Genomic DNA, 20,874 nt, shown 5'->3' with positions numbered 1-20,874 from the left:
GAGATGAAAGAGAGAGGGAAGATGCTAACATAGAAGGTACTGCTTCTTTCATTTGTGCTATTAGCAAGAATAGGCTTGTAACTAATTAGCAAAGCCATCAGCAGTTGTTCATATATTTTGCCAATTTCAAACCCCATTTTTCAATCCCTATTTCATGCTGTCAAATAACACAAATAAATAAAAATTGGACAATTACTTAATTACACTATGATAACTGCACTTAGCAAATTTTAAGAGCATTACTGTCATTGTAATTTCAGCTTGTTCTTCCAAAACAGCATGCAATTTGAGAGGCAGTCACCCCCTTTCTGACCACAACAACTTCAGATTGGAGATCATACATAATAACACAGCACTTGCTGTATGACTACAAATTGTGTCTCTAGCACATCCAGTCCTGCCTCCCTTCTCCAGTTCTGCTTTTCAACACTTAGCCACTCTGCAAGGGGAGCACGAGGGAAAGGGAGAGGCAGGAGAGCTGCACCACCAACTATGCAGTGCTGCACTGTGAAAATGTAGGTCAGAGGAGAGAACATTGTTTTTGCTTTGTACCCAAGGCTTTCTGGGGTGGGAGGCTGAGGAAGGGCTCTGGAGAACAACTTCTTACAGCAGGTCAGTTAACAAAGCTCTGCCATTTCAGAAAACAGAAGAGTGGAACTGAAAACACAGCAGCTGATCAACACCACACAGGTTAAAAGAGTAAAATAACATAGGGCAGGCTCAGTGACAAGGGAAAGCATTCAAAGTGAGACCAAATTAGAAAGCAGGATCTCAATTTCTAGTGGTGTTTGCGCTTTTCCCCTTCTGGAGAAAATAAATTCTGCGAACAAAAGTTTCAGTTTGTGATTGCAGGGCATTGCTTTTCATTATGGCCTGAACCAAAGCAATTATAAGACATAATGACATGAGCAGCAGGTCGGTAACTCCAGAGTATTTTATGTATAGGACTACCAGCACACCGTCAAACCAAAAGCAAACTAGATCGCTTGTATCTAGGAATAAAATCACTTCATTTTTGAATAAGGAGTTAATTCCAGTCTTGATTTTTCCCTGGTTAACTCAAAAAAAAGCTAGTCTGGTGCAAGATGGTACCTTACTTTTACAGTTAAACGGCTGCTAAAGAATGTAGCTGAACATGGGATATGGATGAAAACTAGCACTTTGCTATTCTGATATTACCATGGCAACAATTACGAGAGCTCTCTTAAGCATTTAAATCTGACAGTTTTCATGATAACACTAACTGCATGATAGTAATGATGCATTTTCGTTCATGAGCTAACTGCTGTGTAACTCAAACCACAGGGTACAAAACATTCCCTTCACTTTTCTCAAGACTGTGTTCAAAATGTTCTGACCAAGACAGTAACCTTGAATTACTCCTCTGAAAGTAAAACAAAGTCCCTCTGGCATAGGGAGCATTCATGGCTTACAGCTTTATATACTCTCAGAGGTCTCCATTTGAATGCTTAAGTTGTTCACAGTTGGTATGCAGGGTGGAGAAGTCAAGATTGCTAAAATCTTCGATGGCATCTTTCTCAAAGGGCTTTCTTTTGCCTGGGAAGACCTGAGAGTAGAATATGCTTTCTAAAGAGTGAACTGAATTGCTATCTTCCAGGTATCATTTGTCCAAGAGAGGTAGAGGAGGTGGAAACCAGTGTTTTTCCACCATCTTTATCAGTATGTAACCAATACACACTTTTTAAAATAAGAAAACACTGAAAGCTGCTTCACCTCACTGAAGGCCAAAGTGTACTGAAGAATATACAAGTATGCCTCTGAGGACAAGTGTATCAGAACAAGTGCATTCATTTCCTTTTAACCCATTTAGCTTTATATAATATTAATTTACATTTCAACTGCTTAACATGAATATTTGGTGAACCACTCACTCTGATCTCCCAGATGCTCAGTATGGGCATAATGGAGAAATCTTTTTCTTTACCTCATTAGAAAGCAAAGCGTGTGTAGCATATTTCTCATCCTAACATTTTAAGGATACCAGCTTTGATAATGTCTTGCAATTAAATCAACCGAAAAAAGATGAATAAACTGAGAACAGTGTGAAACCCTTAACGGTTTAAAATTCATGAAGATGACAAAACTCGGACTAGAAGAAATGGCTATGCTTGTAAGGATCTACGAGATTAATCTTTCCAACATGAAAAAGTCCTTAAAAAGGTAAATATCCCAAGTTCTTTCCCTGTTAACACTTTTTGAAGCTGTGGATTAAAAAAACCTCATCCATGACACCAGAAAAAGAGCACATGGCTCCACTCCTGAAAACCACAACTCCACCACGTCTTTTTGTGTAGAAAGGCCAAGTGTTCTCACATCTCAGTAAGCTCAAAGTTTAAAACAAGAAAAAATAACTGCCACAAGAAAGCTTTTGTTAATAGACTACCAAACAAGTCACCACAAAAAAAGAAAACTCGTGTTCACTGCCTTTACTGAAAATTTAACATATCCTGCATTTCAGCAAGGTGAGGTCTAAGGACTGTTTTGAAACTAGCAGACAGATCCTAAGCTTTATTCAGGATTCCTATGTCATAATATGCAAAGTATTATAGTATGCCATAATTTAAACCTATTGTGCCATGACATATAGGCCAATGCAAGATGATAAAACAAAAATCCAATACTGGAAAACACTATCTCTGGATTACTCAAAAATTTATGACTACCACTTAATGCAAATACCAGCCTTTTTACAGGTGTTCCTCTGAAGTTCACTTAGGCATTGATTTCTGTAGACATAAAAATTCAATGCAATTAACTTCTGAATCAAGAGAACAACCCATTTCCCATATTATCATGTCTGAATATTTTAAAGTATTACTATATCATTGATTTCTTTTTTAATATAGAAACAGGTAACATTTTTATGTCCCCATAGTTTAAAGAAACGATTACAATTCAGAGGTACTCATAAATGTTACTCAAAACTCAAAAATAAAAGTATCATACACACTTAAGGAGACAACAAACATCTATTCTTTAAAAAGCTACTCACAAAGCTTATGCTGTAAGCATACTGAGGAATACCAGATGGAAAAAAAAAGGGGGGGAAGACAAAACCCAAAATCACACACATAAACCAAATAAAAAAAATAAGAAACGCCCCCCAAAAAACCCAACACAAAACCTCAACCCCCCCAAAAAAACCAAAACAAAATCCCCACAAAATCAAACAACAAAATAATAATCCCAAACAAGAAAAAACCCAATAAACCCACAGAAATCACAGTGTTCCTATATAAACGTATCTTCCACAGAAGAAGTGTTTTCAATAATACTGCCATCAATGTAATGAGAAAATTCAGTCTTTCAAATCTGAAACAATTTTTAAAAGTTGATGCTGCCAATTACTTCTATCATTTCACCAGATCTGAGATGGGTTATCTATTTTGGGAATTATAAAGAAGAACGATAGTCACTTTTTTTTCCTTTACAGAAAAATGCACAATTCATTCATATTTAAAAGTCAGTTACTACTTCATACCATCAGCTGTGAATTTTCCCCTTCTTACAAGTAGGCAAGTTTGATTGCTGCATCCAACAAAAGTATGATTTTCTTTCTGATCTAAATTCTGTTGAGAAATGGATGCTGCAAACAAGATATCCAACTTACATCAGTTAATAAAGGAGCGACAGCCTTTTGCCAATAATCTAGGGACTTCACACCTGAGTAAAAATATAATCTACCATCTTCATTTACGAAATGCACCGTCTGGGTCCCTCAACAATTTTGGAACTTCTTCCCTTCCACAGTTTCCTTATTTTCTACTAGTAGAAGTTAAACCATTTGAATGAGTTATTGTCCAAATTTCATGCCAGCAAAGGAGAATAAAAAGCCAGAATAAAGTACACAACTAAATTTCTTACCTACCCATCCTCTCAGTAATCAAAAAAAAACTTTACACTCAAGAACACCCACTTTTTCTAACATCTTCTGCACATGTTCCATAAATTGAGCCTTTTTGAGGCGTAAGACTCCTTATGACCACTCAAGTATTAATATTTTAGCTCTTCGAGTTCCACAAGAAAAAAATATCTATGCACATTGCACTGAAAAAAAATGTACGTGGAATAAAGGGCATTTTCCCTCCCATTTCTCATCACAATATTTTCTCGGACTTCTGAGTATTAGCACTTTAAATACTAATACTTGGATTCATAACACCTGATTTACAATGAATCCTAGAATATGCATGACAAAATTGATCACTATAAGCATTAACTGCCTGCCTATTTTTTTCTCACCACCTATGTAGAACTGAATAGTAGGAAGCATTACATGCTATCATATTCTAGCTCGGATACAGCAAAGCAGTTTTGCGTCTGTTTAAAGTGCTGAAAAGAAATATTCAGTGTATACAGTCATTTCAGCAGATACAGCTATGATCCAGTTTACTGTTAAGATAAATTGCAGACTTGTACGGTGCTTGTGCTCTGAAAGGATGAACTGATTCAACCATGCCAGAAGGTTGACTAGCTGCCCTTTGCATTGTTTATCATATCCAGATATATTATGCAAGGTGCTGGATAATATCCATTTTTATCTGTGACACTTCTAGATTCTTGGGCAAAACCAGCTTTACAGATTCGCTGAACATACTCTACACTGGCTTTGTCAGTTACTCAAAGTGGAAAATGATCACAAAGAGAAGCATTACCATATGGAGAAGAAAAAAAGAAAAAAAAGGAGGACTGCCTCCTACTTCAGCCAACTAAAAAATTTGGCATTCCATTGATTTCAGTGGCCAATACAGACAGAAGAATCTGTGTTTATAGGTTGTCCCTGACCTTTGGGAAGTCAACAAAATGGAATCCATTTTATACAAGCCAATAAATCTTTCTTTTCTTGCCGTCCTACTTCCCTTCGACAACTGCCTCTTCATAGCTAAACTGTTCTCAAGTTATGAAAAAGATACGTGGTAACCCACTAGAAGCAAATCTCTCCAAGATGTAATATGAAGCACTAAGCATTTTTCTAGGCAAACCCCATCATCTCCCTCCCCATCCAAACACTTCAAGAACAAGCTAATGAAGAAACGTTCTCTCTCAGAAGAATTTCTAACTGGTCTTGTTTTAAACAAGTGAACATTAACTCCTTAAAAACTCCTCTTTTAAGACTTTATTCAGAAGAGATGATACAAACCTGTTAGGTTCAGCGAAGTCCCAAACTACCGTTTCTCTATTTCCCATACATTTTCAAAGTTTACTAGTAAGCTTGAGTCCTTTAGATGTCAGCAGAGAACTGGTCATATACTGCAGACCAAGTCTTTGTTTAGGTGGTATCTGATGATACTACGAATCAAACTGACTTTTTTCCATGTACCAATATAGATTATAACACAATAAAACCCCACAACAGTAAGGATAATTGTTAGTATAACAGTAAGGATAATTAGAATGCCTGTGAAAATTACTAGAAAGGTCTCTACCAGGAGCCCCTCCTACAGCTGCTTGGTAATAAGGAGTAAGCATGACTTCAGACAGAGCTTTATCAATGGCAAGTATTAAAATATTAATCAAAAGAACTGAAAACTAAGTGAACAAGATTTAGACAAGCGTATAGCTTTCCACGTAGAAAAGTTCTATTTAACTAGTTTACAGTGAAAAACAAAGAATTAAAAAGTGAAATACAACTTACAGAAATATCTAAATTTACACTTAAGTATAACAAATACATTACATATTACTGTTAAAGTGAACAAACTATTAATAGATAAAACCAGAGTACATCTTTTTGCTCCACCAAGATGTCACAAGGCACAATGACTGAGAGCCCTCCCATTCCCATAAAAAAAAAAACAAAACAACACACCCCGAAATGTATTTAGGAAAGGCACAAATGCCTTCACTGCAATTTAACTAGAAGCAAAACATTTCCTCCTGCCATCATCTTCAGACTTGCCAGAGAACCTTATTCTACTTTCTTCACCCCTGAGAACAGAAAACATCTGACCAGCCCATCAGGTTTTAACCATCTTATGGACAGAATTCAGTTTTCTTCTGGGGAATCTGGTAACAAAAAGAAACTGGCCAAGCCTACTAAGCCAAAGCAAGTCTTTTATTTAAAAAACAAGGGAAAAGGGGGTAAAAAATAAATCAGATTTCTTAAAGCTGTGAATTTTCTTCAGTTATGCCACATTTATGAAGTATCAATGTATCTCTATGCGTTTTAACATAAATATGGCTTCACTAAAGAAACATCCCTTTACTGAACATAAGACAGATCCCCCTAGAGTTTTGCCAAATATTAAATGACAGGATTATCAATTATCTTCATTCCACTTACAGTAAACATCAGAAAAGTTACATTATTTTCTTAAAGGTATGATTCTTATTCATAACACAGAATTTTCATAAATACTAGTATACTAGCAAGTAGTGGTTAAATGTTATCCTCTGATTGGAAGATGCTGAATATTTACTTCCTTTTATGCTCTTTTCCTCTCAGCTCTATATAAAGGCATGATAAAATATTTGAAAATACTTCCTGCTTATTGTAAATTTTCATCTGTAAAATATTCCCTGTGTATGGATTACTGGTACAGTATTCATTGGTTAAATATTTAATACCTGCATTCATGTTTGGAAGAATTACAGTTCACACTGCTAATAAACAATCCAAGTACAGGCAGTTTTTCAGAAAGGAAAATAAAAGGACATTAGGAGTCTTGCTGGAACTGCCAGGGGAAGGAATATAAGAAATACACTGAATATGCAGTTTTGTTGTACTGTACAATAACATGCATATGAAAGTGACCCTTATGAAATATTTAGCTTGCCAAATACAGGTTAGCTAACTGCCTGATTAGGCTATTCTTACATTAGTGGCACCTCTAAGAAGCAACTAAATACAATTTTCCAAATATTTCAGGTATGAACAAGGAAGTTGATTTAGATGTTCAAAATTCACATAAGAAATTTAAGCCTACTATAAAACTACCTTAAAAATCAGATGTAGCATTACACAAGGCATTCCCTGAGTCTCTTTAGATTTTCATTTCAAAGACTGCACTATGAACCATTTAGTATTCTAATAAGTATTTTACTACTTTAATCTGCATTTCACCTGCTGTTCATGTCCAGATATTTTTGGAAGCTTTTTCATTACACTGTTTTCCAGACCTAATTATACATGTGAAACCTACTATAAAATCAGTGGTTTGTTTCAGCACAATATGTCACCCTAAAACAGAATAGATTTTATAGACCTATGAGCTAGCTGTATACATTGTGTTATATTTTATATATTTTTAGTTACAAAATATTTGACTTAAGGCTTTATAAAGTCCTCTCCATCCAGAAGTCTTCTGTTTTACTTAGTAACCACAATAAAACACAATCAGGCAGTTATCATTTTTAATGACAACCAGATTCCATTTTAATTTCAGTAACACTGCAATGTGTTTGCCTGATTTACATCAGCTGCTCCAAAGAGAACTAGCACGTAGGACTGATGAATACCACTGCATGACACACATTGGAAGTCTTCTTCCAAAGTAAAAGGTGTGTGTGTGTGCCCCTGCCCAGGAAATGGATCTGTTAACAGCCTACTTTTGTAAGATTCACTCCTTTCTTCCACCATATGTTTTGAACTGCCTTTCCAAATTCAATTAAACCATAGAAAAGTTATTGCCTTTGTCAATTTTTATGAAAACTGCTGTCCAGGGAAATTAAACTTTCAAATTACTGCTCCCAAGGAAGGAAAGGCAGGCAGTATTTCTTCTCTATCTCTTCAAAATGGCAGCACCAAGCATCCCAAAAGGTAACACCTCCAACTCATCACCTGCACTTTCTTCTGGGTCAAGGGAGGGCATGAGGAGATACCCACTTTACTTAGGTGATTATAGAGAGAAAAATACAGCACTTTTATTCCCTATGAAGAGCCTTGGAGTTTCTATTTCACATATATATTCAAAATTGAAAGTACTATGAATTTACAGCAACTAGACTGACAGTTAACTACAAGCCATCTTATCACATTACCACATCACTTTGCTTAGTCACACAAAATTTTGCTTCACACTTTAACTGAATCTTAAAACTTATCTGTTGCTTATGCACAAAACCCACTCATACACTTTTATGGAGGGTGTTGCCTGCTTTTAACCTGAAAGAGCCAAAAAAGAAAGTTATTTTAATTCCAATATTATATCCTAAGTCTCCTAAAGCAGCATACAAACTGAATAGTTCAACTTTCTAAAACTTGGTCTGCCAAATGCAATGGTAATCTAAGGTGAAATCAAAACACACTTCGTTAATATTCATGTTGTATAAAGTTCTATACCCTAGCAAATCTAAGTATGTATTTGTAAAAAAAAGCAGTTGTTCTCAAAGTTATTTCTTTCAATTTAGCAACTGCTTTAGGTAAATTTGATATTTTTAAATACACTGGACAAACCTTCGTTATTTGAAATACTAAGTACTGAAGATTAATACATTCATACAGTGGCAAATAAAAATTTGAGGATTTTTTTGTGCTTTAAAACAGAACGTTTTATCACTAAGAAATTCCCATTCACATGTGCATTTACTGACTAATAAGAATAAAAAAAACCACATGGCTTTTTTTTTTTACCCACTCAGTATGTTTGCTGTGAAATCTCAAGTCCTATATACATGAGGTTCCTGTGACTTAAAAGCCTCCTAAAACAACAAACTCCAGAAAATCCCACAATCCTTTTGGGAATAAAGAGGGGCAAATGAAATCAGTGCATCATAATGAAAGCAGAAAATACATCTTTCAACTCTTAGCTACATGCACTTTCATGCATAAGCAGCTCTCCCCTTAACTCAGCTGAGAAGTATCTTGTTTAGAGTTTCAGATGAATCAAGACCCAAAAACCACCCTTCCAGCAGCAGTGATCCAAGTAATTTCCGCAATAGCATATTGCTCAGTGAAAACATGAATACAGCTCCAGATGGCAGCTTAGCAGACTGCAATCACAGGTATATTCTGGAAGGTATGATCAGTACTGCCTAAATGCTAAGTGACTGAGCCATAACTAATGCAGAGTTCATTATACAGTCTTTACAGTCATTTACCTAATTGCAAAGCCTACACTCAGACTGTAACCACGACCACCAGGAGCAAACCTGAGTAAGCCAGGACTTTGCCCAAAGATTGCCCTAGCAAAGATAAACCTAATACATTTAAACATCCTGAAAGTGAGGGTGCATATTCAGCAGCATGTGGCTGCATAAAAGACACAGGCAAATTAACACCTGTATTTAGATGGAATGATAAAAACCACAAAGTTAAAGATCAAAAGACAGTCAGATTTAATCAACTACCTTCTTAAATGGTGCTAGAAGAAACTGCCTTAAAGGCTTAAAAATACCACCTTTTTTGCTATTCTGAGTGGACATACTCATTAGTGATGTTGCATTACATTGAAATAGTGCAATCTGTCCCCTGAAAGAGAGAGTACCAGGGTTCTTGACATTTCATTAACATTTGCCTCCAAAGATCCTCTCAATCTTGAACTCTGCAGGTTTGATGTGCTTAGAAAAAAACCCATCTATGCCTTACGTATTCTGATTCAAGAACTAATGAACACCTGCATATAATACACTCTTGTAATAATTATACATTTGTGAAGAAAACTTGCCACACGGAGAGACCCTCTAGCTGGATTCAAACACAGCCACATAATGAAAAAGAGTTCAATGTAAGGAGGAGGAGAAGTAAAATCAATCAACAAAAACCACAATCAACAAAAACCACAACCACTAAATCCAGAACCACAAGGAAGAAAGGACGTGAGCCTTTAAAACAGTAACTCCAGAAAACAGTCTGCAAACTGAAGCAAAGGTTCTTAAGAATGTTCAAAGCAGGCCTTGACAACTAAGACAAAGTACAAAACTTATCAAAATAAAAACAATCATATAGGAGAATTTGCCCTGGCTTAACTAAGTAGCAGTAAGTGATATAAGTAAGATGTACATGAGAATGGGCTTTGAAGCATGTTCCTATGGATGTTGCTAGGGTAACAACCAGGATAACCCGTTTTCCAAGCTCAGAAAAAGGTATGATTATGATGCTAAGTTACATATAAGCAAGTATTCCAAGCAGAAAATGTGTTTCCACAAATAATAAATTATATCTTACTTCATTATGAGCAAATAACCAAGCAGAAAAGTGCCACATGGCCTAAGGACAATGGTATAAACTCAACAACTGAACAGAGAAGGAAATCTTGATTTAGTCATCTCAGATTATTTACCTAAATTAATCATCTGATCATTACTTCCTTGAATTGTAATTTAGGTTTAGTTACTGTATCATTAATTGCCAAGTGTGATAGAAACTTTGTTAAGACTCTTAAGTCAAAGACAATGGGATGGCTACTCATGACTGTTTTGGCAAATGTGGATAAACATGTAGGGAGAAGAAAGGGTGTTAAGTTAAATATCTTCTGGTCCTGCAATTATCACATGCTGATTTCTACTGGATCCCTAAACCTTTATCCCGCCTTCAATACCTGTGTGTGAATTACAACAGTATTTGATAGCTAGGCCGGTCTTTCCTCATTCGAAGAAATTTGACAACAAACTGTCAGCTGAAGATATAGCTGCTGCATATTCAGTAAGTGTTTGGAGAAAATGTATAGATGGAATTATGTTGACAAGATTGTTTAATGTAAGAACTGTATGAAGCACATGGTATTTGATTGTTCAGAACAATTTGGGCAAAGGATAGAAATCTGCAGCTCAAGTTCAGCTGGTCTCATTGAGCAATGCCCTATAAAACTTTCATTAGCAGATATTATTACATAAATCCTAAGACCTGAGAAACACAAATGAATTTAAGAATGCATGGAGGATTCAAACGGAAAGTGGACATCCAGTTAAAAGCATGCAAATTAAGTGTCCTAGACATTTTTATTTGTGGTCATGTTTCCAAAAGAGTGAACTCTTGAACCATTCATAAAGGATCTGAGCCCTTGTGCACTGTATATATATCAGATGAGTTTCTCAAGGGACACTCACAGGGCTACCAAATAAAATCCTACCATTCAGCTTTAAGTAAAGACAGGTCTAGCAGGTCATCTTTAAATTTATACCAAAAATATTCAGAGTTAAGATTTGTTACGCAAAGCTCCGTAAGTGTCTGAAGCGCCACTTCAATGCATACTCAGTAATAACTTTGGATTCTCATACTTGGCACTCCTCCATTAAAACTACTCAAGGACCTGACGGACAAGCCACAAGCACACTTATCATCCCAAAACAAGAGTTTTATGGAAAACAGTGACTTCAGACACATTCTTTCAGTAACAAAGCGAAATGGCTCTAGGTCTTGTTCCCCCTTTTGTTCAATAGCATTCTTGGCAACATAGCAATGCCTAACTTCCAGATGCATGACTGGTTATACAACATCCACTTTTCTTGAATTTGCAGCTCTTAGTCTCAAAATAAAATAAAAGCTATTACAAGGAACAAAACATGATGCCGTACAACAATAAGATATCTTGGCACAGATGTACATGATTTACAATCATTGAGAAAACCAGCGCAGCATTGTTCAACCTAACACATTTTCTTGAAAGCGGTATTTGTATGTGATTTTCCTTGGCCTCTATCAGTCCGCCTATTTACACTAAACAATTGTGGCAATGAAATACCAACCACTGAAATTGTTGCGTGGACCCTAATACAAAATACAGTAAAAAGTTCTTAGGAAACTTGCTTGCATTTCACCCACTCTCATTACAGTAATACAGACACACTTCTAGGCTTCCTGTCTGTTACTCTGAAGCAGTGTAAAGTTGCTGGCAGACTATTCTGGGAAAACATCCATTTTTCCCACTCCAGGGTTTTTGAGTTGGTAGTCATGTCCTAGCCCTTAACCCTCACTGACTGAGAACCTTGAAGTTATGTCTGAACTAAAGTTACGGAGAAATGTACCTCAGATGAAAAGGTTTACAAATCCAGTGACAACAAAAGTCTGCCTCCAGCATCATGTATGCAACACTCTTCTAATAGACAATTTTTACAGTTTTCCTCACCTCCTCTTGATGGTTAAAAACTGAACAGTAAGCACACAGAGTTCACAGAATGCTGCTCAGCTGCAGGGGGGAGTGGGGGCAGGCTTGTGTGCCACTTGTGTTAAGAATAATAACCAGCTTATGCACAGACTGTGAAAAATATATTCTGTTTCAGAGCCTGTTACAAACACTTTCAAAGAGCCTGTTGTTTTGTTGACTCCTCCCTCAATACCACTGCTCTCTAAAATATTTTAATGAGATTAGGACATGACACTAAACTGGTGATGTGTGGATAGGTAGTCATATCTGTTAAGATGTATTAAATTTTTATTTTTTAGAGGTAAGTGCTGTTTATCTGTGTACTGAGAGACAACAGCCAATTCCACCATATGCTTCTGAAAAGTCATTTCAAGTTTTGGCACTGAATCACAATCTTAATTTGTCACAATAAACTAAAAAGAGATCTCAGATTTAGCTACTTCAATGAAGCATACTGATTATCTGAAGTCTTTTATATAAAATATGTGCATATACTACATAGACTGCTTCTGCCTCAACATGCTTTCTCTCCAGTGCCAGAAAGTTAGCATTTTCCTTCATTCTACTACACACTAAAACTTGGAAAATACATCAGAGGTTAAGCAAAACTCTTAGGTAATAGAGCCACTGAGACTACACCATACTCAAAAGATTTTGAGGACAGTAACATCCTTTGATCAGTTAATGCTCAAAATCTGACACTGACCACAAGCTGATGAAAAATGCTGCTGAGCTCAGAGGTGCTGAACCAGTCTTCCAATTCCGAAATTAAGCTTGTACTTACATGCTTAATTGTGGCTTACATAGAGGTCCCCCTCCCCCCCACCTTCTTTTTTTCTCCAATTTTTTTCTGTTAGGATTACAGAATGTATTTAAGGTATTTGTTTGAACTGAAGGGTAGTTTGTTTTCTTTAATTACTGATACTTTCATATGTTTACTCAGGGTAATTTTACAACTGAGAGACTGTTGCAAAGCCTGGCAGTTTACACTGGAAAGATGTATGTTACTTTTGTTAATTTGTAGACAAAACATTATCACTGAACTCAGAGCCACTGAAAACTCAAAAAGAATTTCTTACCAGAAGTAAAACTTACCTGTCTGAATACATGCAAGAAACTGAGTTTGCTACAAGCGAAGTGCCTCAACTGAACTATACTGGTTCTTCAGGCATAGCCCCAAACCCAAACTACCAGGTAAGGGTATCGACTCACTACATAAAAGAGCTGTTGCATCCACCTATTTACTGAACAATAACAGAAAGAAATGCCAACAGTAGTTCTGGCTGCTAATGAGTGCAGATGATCAATGACAGATACCATTACTAGCAGCAAAATTAAAAAGACAAAGGAAACTTTTGAGCTTCCACATCTGTGACTACTAAAAGGAGCCAGCAGTTAGAAACAGGATAGCTTTCTAGCAATTAGCAAAGGCAATAATTTCTGTAACAGCCTACTGCAGTACTATGCAGATCTTACTTGCTTGCAACCAACCTTATAACCATGCTGAATCACAACTCGCGACTAGTCAGGACTCTCAAAACTAGGAGGATATAATTCCACAGAACCCCACAGGCTATCATTCTACTTTTCTTTCATATCAACATCATGAAAACTCAAAAAAACCCCAGTAAGATAAATATAATCAGCATCAATATGGCTATTATTGTCACAAAGAAACAAGCACTGCTTGCAAGTGCAGACAGTTGATACAAAGCATGCCCTCAGCTCCTGTACCGAAGTGTATCCTCTTCCAAGTTATAAAAGCCAGCTTTATCAGACATACATGGAACAAGAAAATTCTCCCATATACTGATACAGTTGCAGACTGCTAACTTGTTCTGAGCTTGACATCTAAAGCTATAACAGCTAAATACGTCACATATTCTACTTACGGAAACCAGCAGTCCAAAATTCAATTTCATAACATACACAAGGTCAGACTCACTTCCTAGGCTTCCAGCAGATAACAGTGGCTTAGACTCCAAGTTAACATCTCTTTATAAAAGCAGAAAGCTAATGCCCTGAACACATCAAATTTATACAAGTAAAAAGAACATGTTGAGAATATCAGCTTAAGATTCTCTCTCAGCATTCTTTCACACCCTGAGTGGTAGGAAAATACTAACATGCCTATCTTCCATAGCTCTTATATGATCCATCTCAAACTTTCCTACTTAAAAGACAGAAGTTGCCCTGCTATACTGGGAATTATACTTTGAAGTAAAGCCTGCAGGTAAACCTGTAGTCAGTCAATACGGGCAAATAGAAGGTGCCACAGGTATTAAAAACAGCTTTCTGAGAAAGATTACCTGAGAGAAACAATTCCAGGTCCAGAATAATTAAATCATTCCTTCACAATAAAAATTAATTAAATAAGTCTGTTATTCCTAAGAGAAAGTAAGTGTGCCAATTAAGCAAAAACCCTGTTACAGGGAAGAACTGCCAGCAGCACAAGCTATTTCAGCTGACATTACTTCAGAAAAAGCCCACCATTCACCATCTGTTCTTGCACAAATTCTGAATGCTAAGAAAGTTTCCAACATCACTGATTAAAAGAAAGCAGTCAAGATGCAGAAGTTTTTGTTTCGCTGTTATAAAGAACAAGCATCTAGGATAACTCACATTTCAGCAATAATAAAACCCGTAAGTTTTGCACATTTCATAAAATTCATTTCAGAGAATTGCAATAGGGTTGAATGAAAGTGGAAGACATGTAGAGAATATAACATGAAACAAGTAAAAGCTTTGTACAAATTTGACATGAGAAGCAGGAGGGCAACTCCAGACAGTAGGTCACATACGCAAAGCTTTTTCCTGTGGCTAATGAGATCAAAATCTTTGGAAACTAATGGCTCCATCAATCTTCTAAAGGGAAGACCAATTATCAAAACAACCTGTTTCGTTCAGCCAAACAAAATAAAGGTCAGTGTGTGACAAGGAAGCTAAAGGATTCAGGGTAACACAAAGAAAACAAAAGTCTAGGTAGATGGTATTGCCAGTAAACATTAACCATCAAGTGAACTACCACACCAGGATAAACAATCTCTTCCAACATGCAACTCTCAATCAAAGTAAAACCTAGAGTCACAAGACTCCATGAAATTTTACTTCACCATACTCAAAAAGATGAATTGTAACTGAATAGCTAAAGAAAGAAAACCTGCATGAGGACTGAAAGCTTATTTCGTAATAAAACTTGCTTAGCTAAGCAAACAAGTTTTAAGAGAATATGACTGTTCTCTGTAAATACATCCATGGAAACAAGCGCCCCAGATGAAAGAGAGGAGCTACCTAAGTCAAGGAGAACAATAGCATAAAAATGAACCTTTCAGATTTTGCCATTCATCTGGAAATCAGAACTCCTAAGTTTGAAGACAGCCTCTATCAAAAAGCTACCTAACACTTCAATTCCTTTGAAGTGTTCAGTGGGTTCACAAAAGGGATTATACCAGTAGATATATACCAACATACTACGAGGATAGCAGATAACATCATGCAGACAGAATGCAATTCCAATGCTATCTTGCATATTCCTATGATTTAGCTCACGAGTATAATACACTTTTTGAGTAAACCTCTAGGGAAGTAAATTGCTTTGCTATTTCCTTCCTAGTTTTGTCTAGCATAAAAATTAAAAACAAACCATAAATACTACTAGGTAAAATAACATGAAATTGCTAGCTGGTAGGAGATTGCATTCCACACGAAACAACAACCTGAAGATTATGGATTATTACCATGTGATCCATCACTGTGGCAAAGTTGAGGAAAAACCAGATGAACATTTCTGTGCCATTTAATTAATAAATTTATTTCTCCCCAGTCTGAAACACAAAATCAGTCACTGCAATTTATGAATGAGCTAAACATTTTGGGCATTTTTAAATACTCTGGAAAATAAGGTTCCAAAAATCCCTTACAAGTTCTTCCTTAGAAAAATGCTAAATGACAGATGGAGTTTCAGCATTTCTCATGACACCAGATGATGCTTTATCTGCAGTCATGCAATACACCTCTTAAACAGTTATTTCACACAATTCTAGCTTATGCTGAAGATGTACTAGTAATTTAGTATCACTTGTATTTTTCCTCTTAATGGAAGATACAAGCAATGACAGTTTAATAACTCCACCTCAAAACTGCAGGTACTGTGCTGAATAAACAACCTAGGATTCCTAGAATTAAAACTACTTTATTCTTTTAATGAACTAACAAAAAAAAATTTGTAGAGTTACTGTGTATCCCTTTCACAGTTTTTATGCCAACAAGCTTAACACATTTCAACATTTCTACTTTACTATAATATTGCCCCCTCTATTTTTTTCTTCTTTCTCTTTTCTCTCTGTGCAATTTAAACAAAATCTATTTACTAAGTCATTTCAAGTCACTACCACTTGAAACAAATACATTATACCACAGACACCTGGGTTTGGTATAACACCACTGCGTGATCCCTCATAAAGCAGCCTTAAATTCATGCAAGGTTCAAGAACAAACCTGGGCCACAATTGGTTATTTTCTTCCTTCACCCAATTAATTTCTGAATTAATCCAGAAACAACACCGGTTTGAACTGAGTAGATTCCTTCCTTTTTTAAGTATTTTGAGTACAGAGGAGGTTGGGAACAAAAGACTTGGGCCAGAACCTTCATCTAAATGTTTTTAACAATATCTTACTTTCAAGGTACTATTCTGTATTCAAATTAGGAGTGCAAACTAGAAGTAGTACACTGATTTAGGAGAGTGTTTAGTGCTGTCTTTTCATCAGATTTATATAGGTATGCAGATGGCAAAAACCTTAACGAGGTTTTTACGTTAGTTTTGTAGCATCTGCCCTACTTACCAGCAGATCAAAACAGCATTTGTTTGAGAGCATTCAACCCACTTCCACAAGAGCAGACAAACATTGGCCAAGAAAAAAGGAAAACTCTTTAAGGGTCCCTCTTATCTGTGTATGCAGCAGTTCCCACTGACAGCATTGTAAAGTCATACAAAAGAAATTCATCTTGCTAGACTAGAAAGCTTCAACAGTAACATAGAGGTCAAATTCTTTCACCACTAAACTAATTTATCACTTCTAAATTCAGAGTAGGAAACAGTGATAATCCCAAACCTAGTTTTATTACTTCCACTTTGCAAGTATAGTGTTACTGCTTATAATTATGAAAGATGTCCTTCATAAACATACACAAGCCCAGCAAAACTCTGCCAGCAAAGCCTTCCCAGCACACCTTTTTACAGCAGACAGGTCCCTTGAGCTAACATCTCTAAAACATGCAGACCAAACAAAACATTTTATCTCTTCTCAGAAAACTTCCATCAATGTTAGTCAACCAAAGTGACGTTTCAGAGTTTAGCCCAAGCTGAAAAGATTTATATAAAGGTACACTATCACTCCTATAAAACATATTTAAGACAACACTTTCAGCTTACCGTTACAGACTTGAGAGTCATTCCGTGATAGGTGCCCATGGTATCAATTTTAAAGCCTTCCGTTTCTACAAGGAAAAAAAGTCACTTGTAAATCATTACAAACACAGGGGTGTCATGTCTAAATGGAAAACACTAGAAATACACTGAACATTATTTTTGCAAGTAACGCATCGTGCTATTGGTAGTGCTTTAGGTTCTGTTCACAATATGAAACCCAGTCAGTAACTGGGAAATCTGTGTTTTCTTTAGACAGATGTCCATTTGTTATTTCTGCTTCCTGAGTAAGCATTTCCTGCTACATTTAAACCACTCCAAAGAATATATATTTAAATTTTCGTGAGAATATGTTACAACATGCATGTGGTCTCAGAACTGCTCTACACTACAAAATGGAGAAGTACCTCATATTCCCAGAATGCATTACAAAATGCAAAACATTCAATTTGTAGTTCTATTAATGGAAAAAAAGAAAAAACAACTTAATAATAAAGCAGTTTACATGCTGACTATAAAACTGGCTACTTAATATGATAAATTCTGTACTGGAATTCAGAAAAAACAACAATGTAATTGTCATATGATCTAGAAGATAGAATTTTAATGAATTCAAGCTTCCAGACTAAAGGTGATAAAAAGGGTTGGTTTGAGCTGGGTTGGGGTTTTTTTATATTATTTTTAGCATTTTCAGTCAGACTGAATTTATGCTAAGTGCTAGAAGCCTGCAAGTGCTCTGTGACCAAACCTACTGCCACTAGCCTGTTTGCGTTTGAATCCTTCTTCTCTGTCCCTTTCTCAGCACTCTAAGATCAAAGCCAGCTCCTGAGTATTATAAGGAGAATTTGGAAGAAATTATTTTCCTTTTGTAAATTCCCTAGCCTCACACATCTCCTGTCAGCTGACCCCATCAACCAAGCACCCAATAAAAGCATACTTAAAATGGCATGATAATCACCAAACCATAAGTAAGCATTTGTCTATACCTAGGAAACTTTAGGAGTATTTCAACTAGATTTGGATAAAGGTTACTAACACAGTGCAGAAACAGCTGTTTGGCATTGAAAGTTTTTTTTTGTCATTTATTACACCACCCTCATACAATGCATCAGCAAAAAAACCTCCATAACACGAGAAATAATGCTCATACCTGAACCTAAAAATATTCCAAGTTAAAAACCAGATTTTCAAGACTGGTAGAGCTTCTTGCTCCTTAAGATAAATAAATTAACTTAAATTGAAAGCCAGACAACCCTAAAAACAATGCAGATGCTCTAGGAAGCATCTGTGGTTGCTCATCCTTTCTTCCTTAGATGACAAAGATTTTCAGGCACTCATAGGAAATGAAGCACAAAAGTTTGCCAGATTTAATAACCCCACAGTGTTTAGAAAAATATACCTGAAGGGGGCTGAAAATTGATCATACTCATCTTACCCCAGAGACAGGTATCTACTTCCTAAACACTGGGTTTTTTTTGTTTTACCTGTCTCCCCCCCAATCCCCACTCCGTCAATTAGGCTATCAGACCTACCACCAACTACTAAGTGGAAAGGCCTACTGTTACTTCTCGTGTTTTGTTTTAAACAAAGTCACCATCTCCAGGCCTCCTTCATCTTTGCTTCTCGAAGCTACCTCTCCCCTTCTGTCTGATTTCACATTTCTGAACCACACAGAACTGATTCTGACAGAGCAAAATGCAGGTATACACAGACATGAATCCAGTCTTCTTTACTAGGGAAAGAAAAAGAAGCCTAGTTTCTGTTTACTGCCTTGCTCCCCAACCCCAAGATGTAATTATGCATTGCACCTCAGCTCAGGACTGGTAGAGCTGAATTTGAACTAAAGATAATTAAGTTGCATCTGACCAACACTTCTATGCATAACAGCTTCCTCTGTGACTATATAGGTCACTGTTTCTGGGCAAGCAGCACATTAATATCACACGTGGTACCTGTAGCCCTGCAGAATGCTTGGTAGAGACTCCCTAAACAGAAGAGAGGCTTTTGCTGACCTGGAGTGACATAAATCTGGAGGTGTATAATCTAGGCTGACAGCTGTTTGTGAATTTCAGAAGAACAACAACAGCAGAACCTCTCCCCTTTTCAGATGGGCCTATTATGGTTTCCTCTTGCTTGTGACATTGAGAATTTCCAGCTACTTTAACCAGATGTTCTTCTAAAACTCCAAAGATGACACCTCTTAAAAAGGCCAGCAAAGCAGTGTCCCCCATTGTGCCCAGTCTACCACGGTTTCTTTCAGCTAGGCACAAATCCTGGTCCTATAATTAGCTGTACATGTTAGATCCCCATTTCAAGTTACTTCTTTCCACTGGACTCTATTTCTACTTTCTCCTCTAATAAAACTTCACATTCTTTCTTAATTATTAGGAAACCCTAACCAAAGTCTCCATGGGCTTTGCAAAGGGAATAAAGGCCCACAGAACCAGCACCACAGTTAGAAAGCAAATCAAAGGGGAGAGGAACCAGGTAGGCAACAAGCTTCTGTTTGACTGCCAGTGGGTTCATCTTCTGCAAAAATCTCAAGTCTCTCAAAATCTGGCCTGGTTCATTTAATGAGCCACAAAAGCCACTAACCAGAGCTCTAGCTCTCAGGAGCTTCTCACTCTCAGCCTTGTGCTGATCCTAGCAGAAGTAAACAGCTAGGATCCTCAAGAACTTTTACCTCAAGCATCAGATGGGACATTCTTGCCTGCTTAATGTTTCAAGCAGCTATACATGCCTTCTAATGCTATGTAATAGTTATTCGGGTAGTAAATAAAGCATTTCTGATAATCTGTAAATAATGGCACAGTACTTTTCCTCATTAATTTATATTTAAGGGACACTCCATGGTCAAAGTAGGACGCAGGTATCCACTTAACATTCCTGCAAACAGCTACTGCAGCTACCTCAAGGTATACTGTAAACCTCGGGACCTGTAGGTAGGGGGGATGAATAGAAGAAACCATCTTCCTAACTGCCCATCAACTCTCAAATTTCCTGCCTCAAACTTAGGTTTCAGCATCTGGAAAATGCATTGAAGATTGTCAGCTTCCAGATAACCACAGCAACCCTCCTTTAACTGGTAACAGCACATTCTTTCCTCAGGGTGCAGCTTTTTTGACCTGGTCCTCACATTCATCATGTGATATTCTGCCAGCCAGCCACTCACTTTCTTTACTGAAATAAACACTGCTGCAAGCAACAGTCCTGCCACTTGCACTTTTATGCCTTTTTTTAAGGTTTCAACAGTATGTACACTTGGCCACATACAGTGGTACCCTCAGCTCTACTCAATGTATACAGACTGTGCAAAGAGAAAAAAAACACTTCCAAGCCAGGGACTCTACAGTTACAGCTGCATTCCCACTTCAAAACAGCTGAGTGTTAGCCTGGTTAATGTA

General features: G+C 36.8%; 1 protein-coding gene across 1 annotated transcript in view; it reads right to left on the bottom strand.

The window, feature by feature from the left end:
* The window catches only part of CDC73 (cell division cycle 73), a 110,894-nt gene that overhangs the window by 57,993 nt on the left and 32,027 nt on the right, over nt 1–20,874 (bottom strand). Inside the window, exon 10 of the mRNA XM_005142888.3 lies at nt 17,477–17,541. Coding sequence (XP_005142945.1) covers nt 17,477–17,541 — 65 coding nt within the window. The remainder of the gene's footprint in view (nt 1–17,476; nt 17,542–20,874) is intronic.

The sequence above is a fragment of the Melopsittacus undulatus genome, chromosome 6 (genome assembly GCF_012275295.1).
Source record: "Melopsittacus undulatus isolate bMelUnd1 chromosome 6, bMelUnd1.mat.Z, whole genome shotgun sequence".
In the NCBI taxonomy this organism is placed as follows: Eukaryota; Metazoa; Chordata; class Aves; order Psittaciformes; family Psittaculidae; genus Melopsittacus; species Melopsittacus undulatus.
This window is presented reverse-complemented; position numbering and strand designations above follow the sequence as displayed.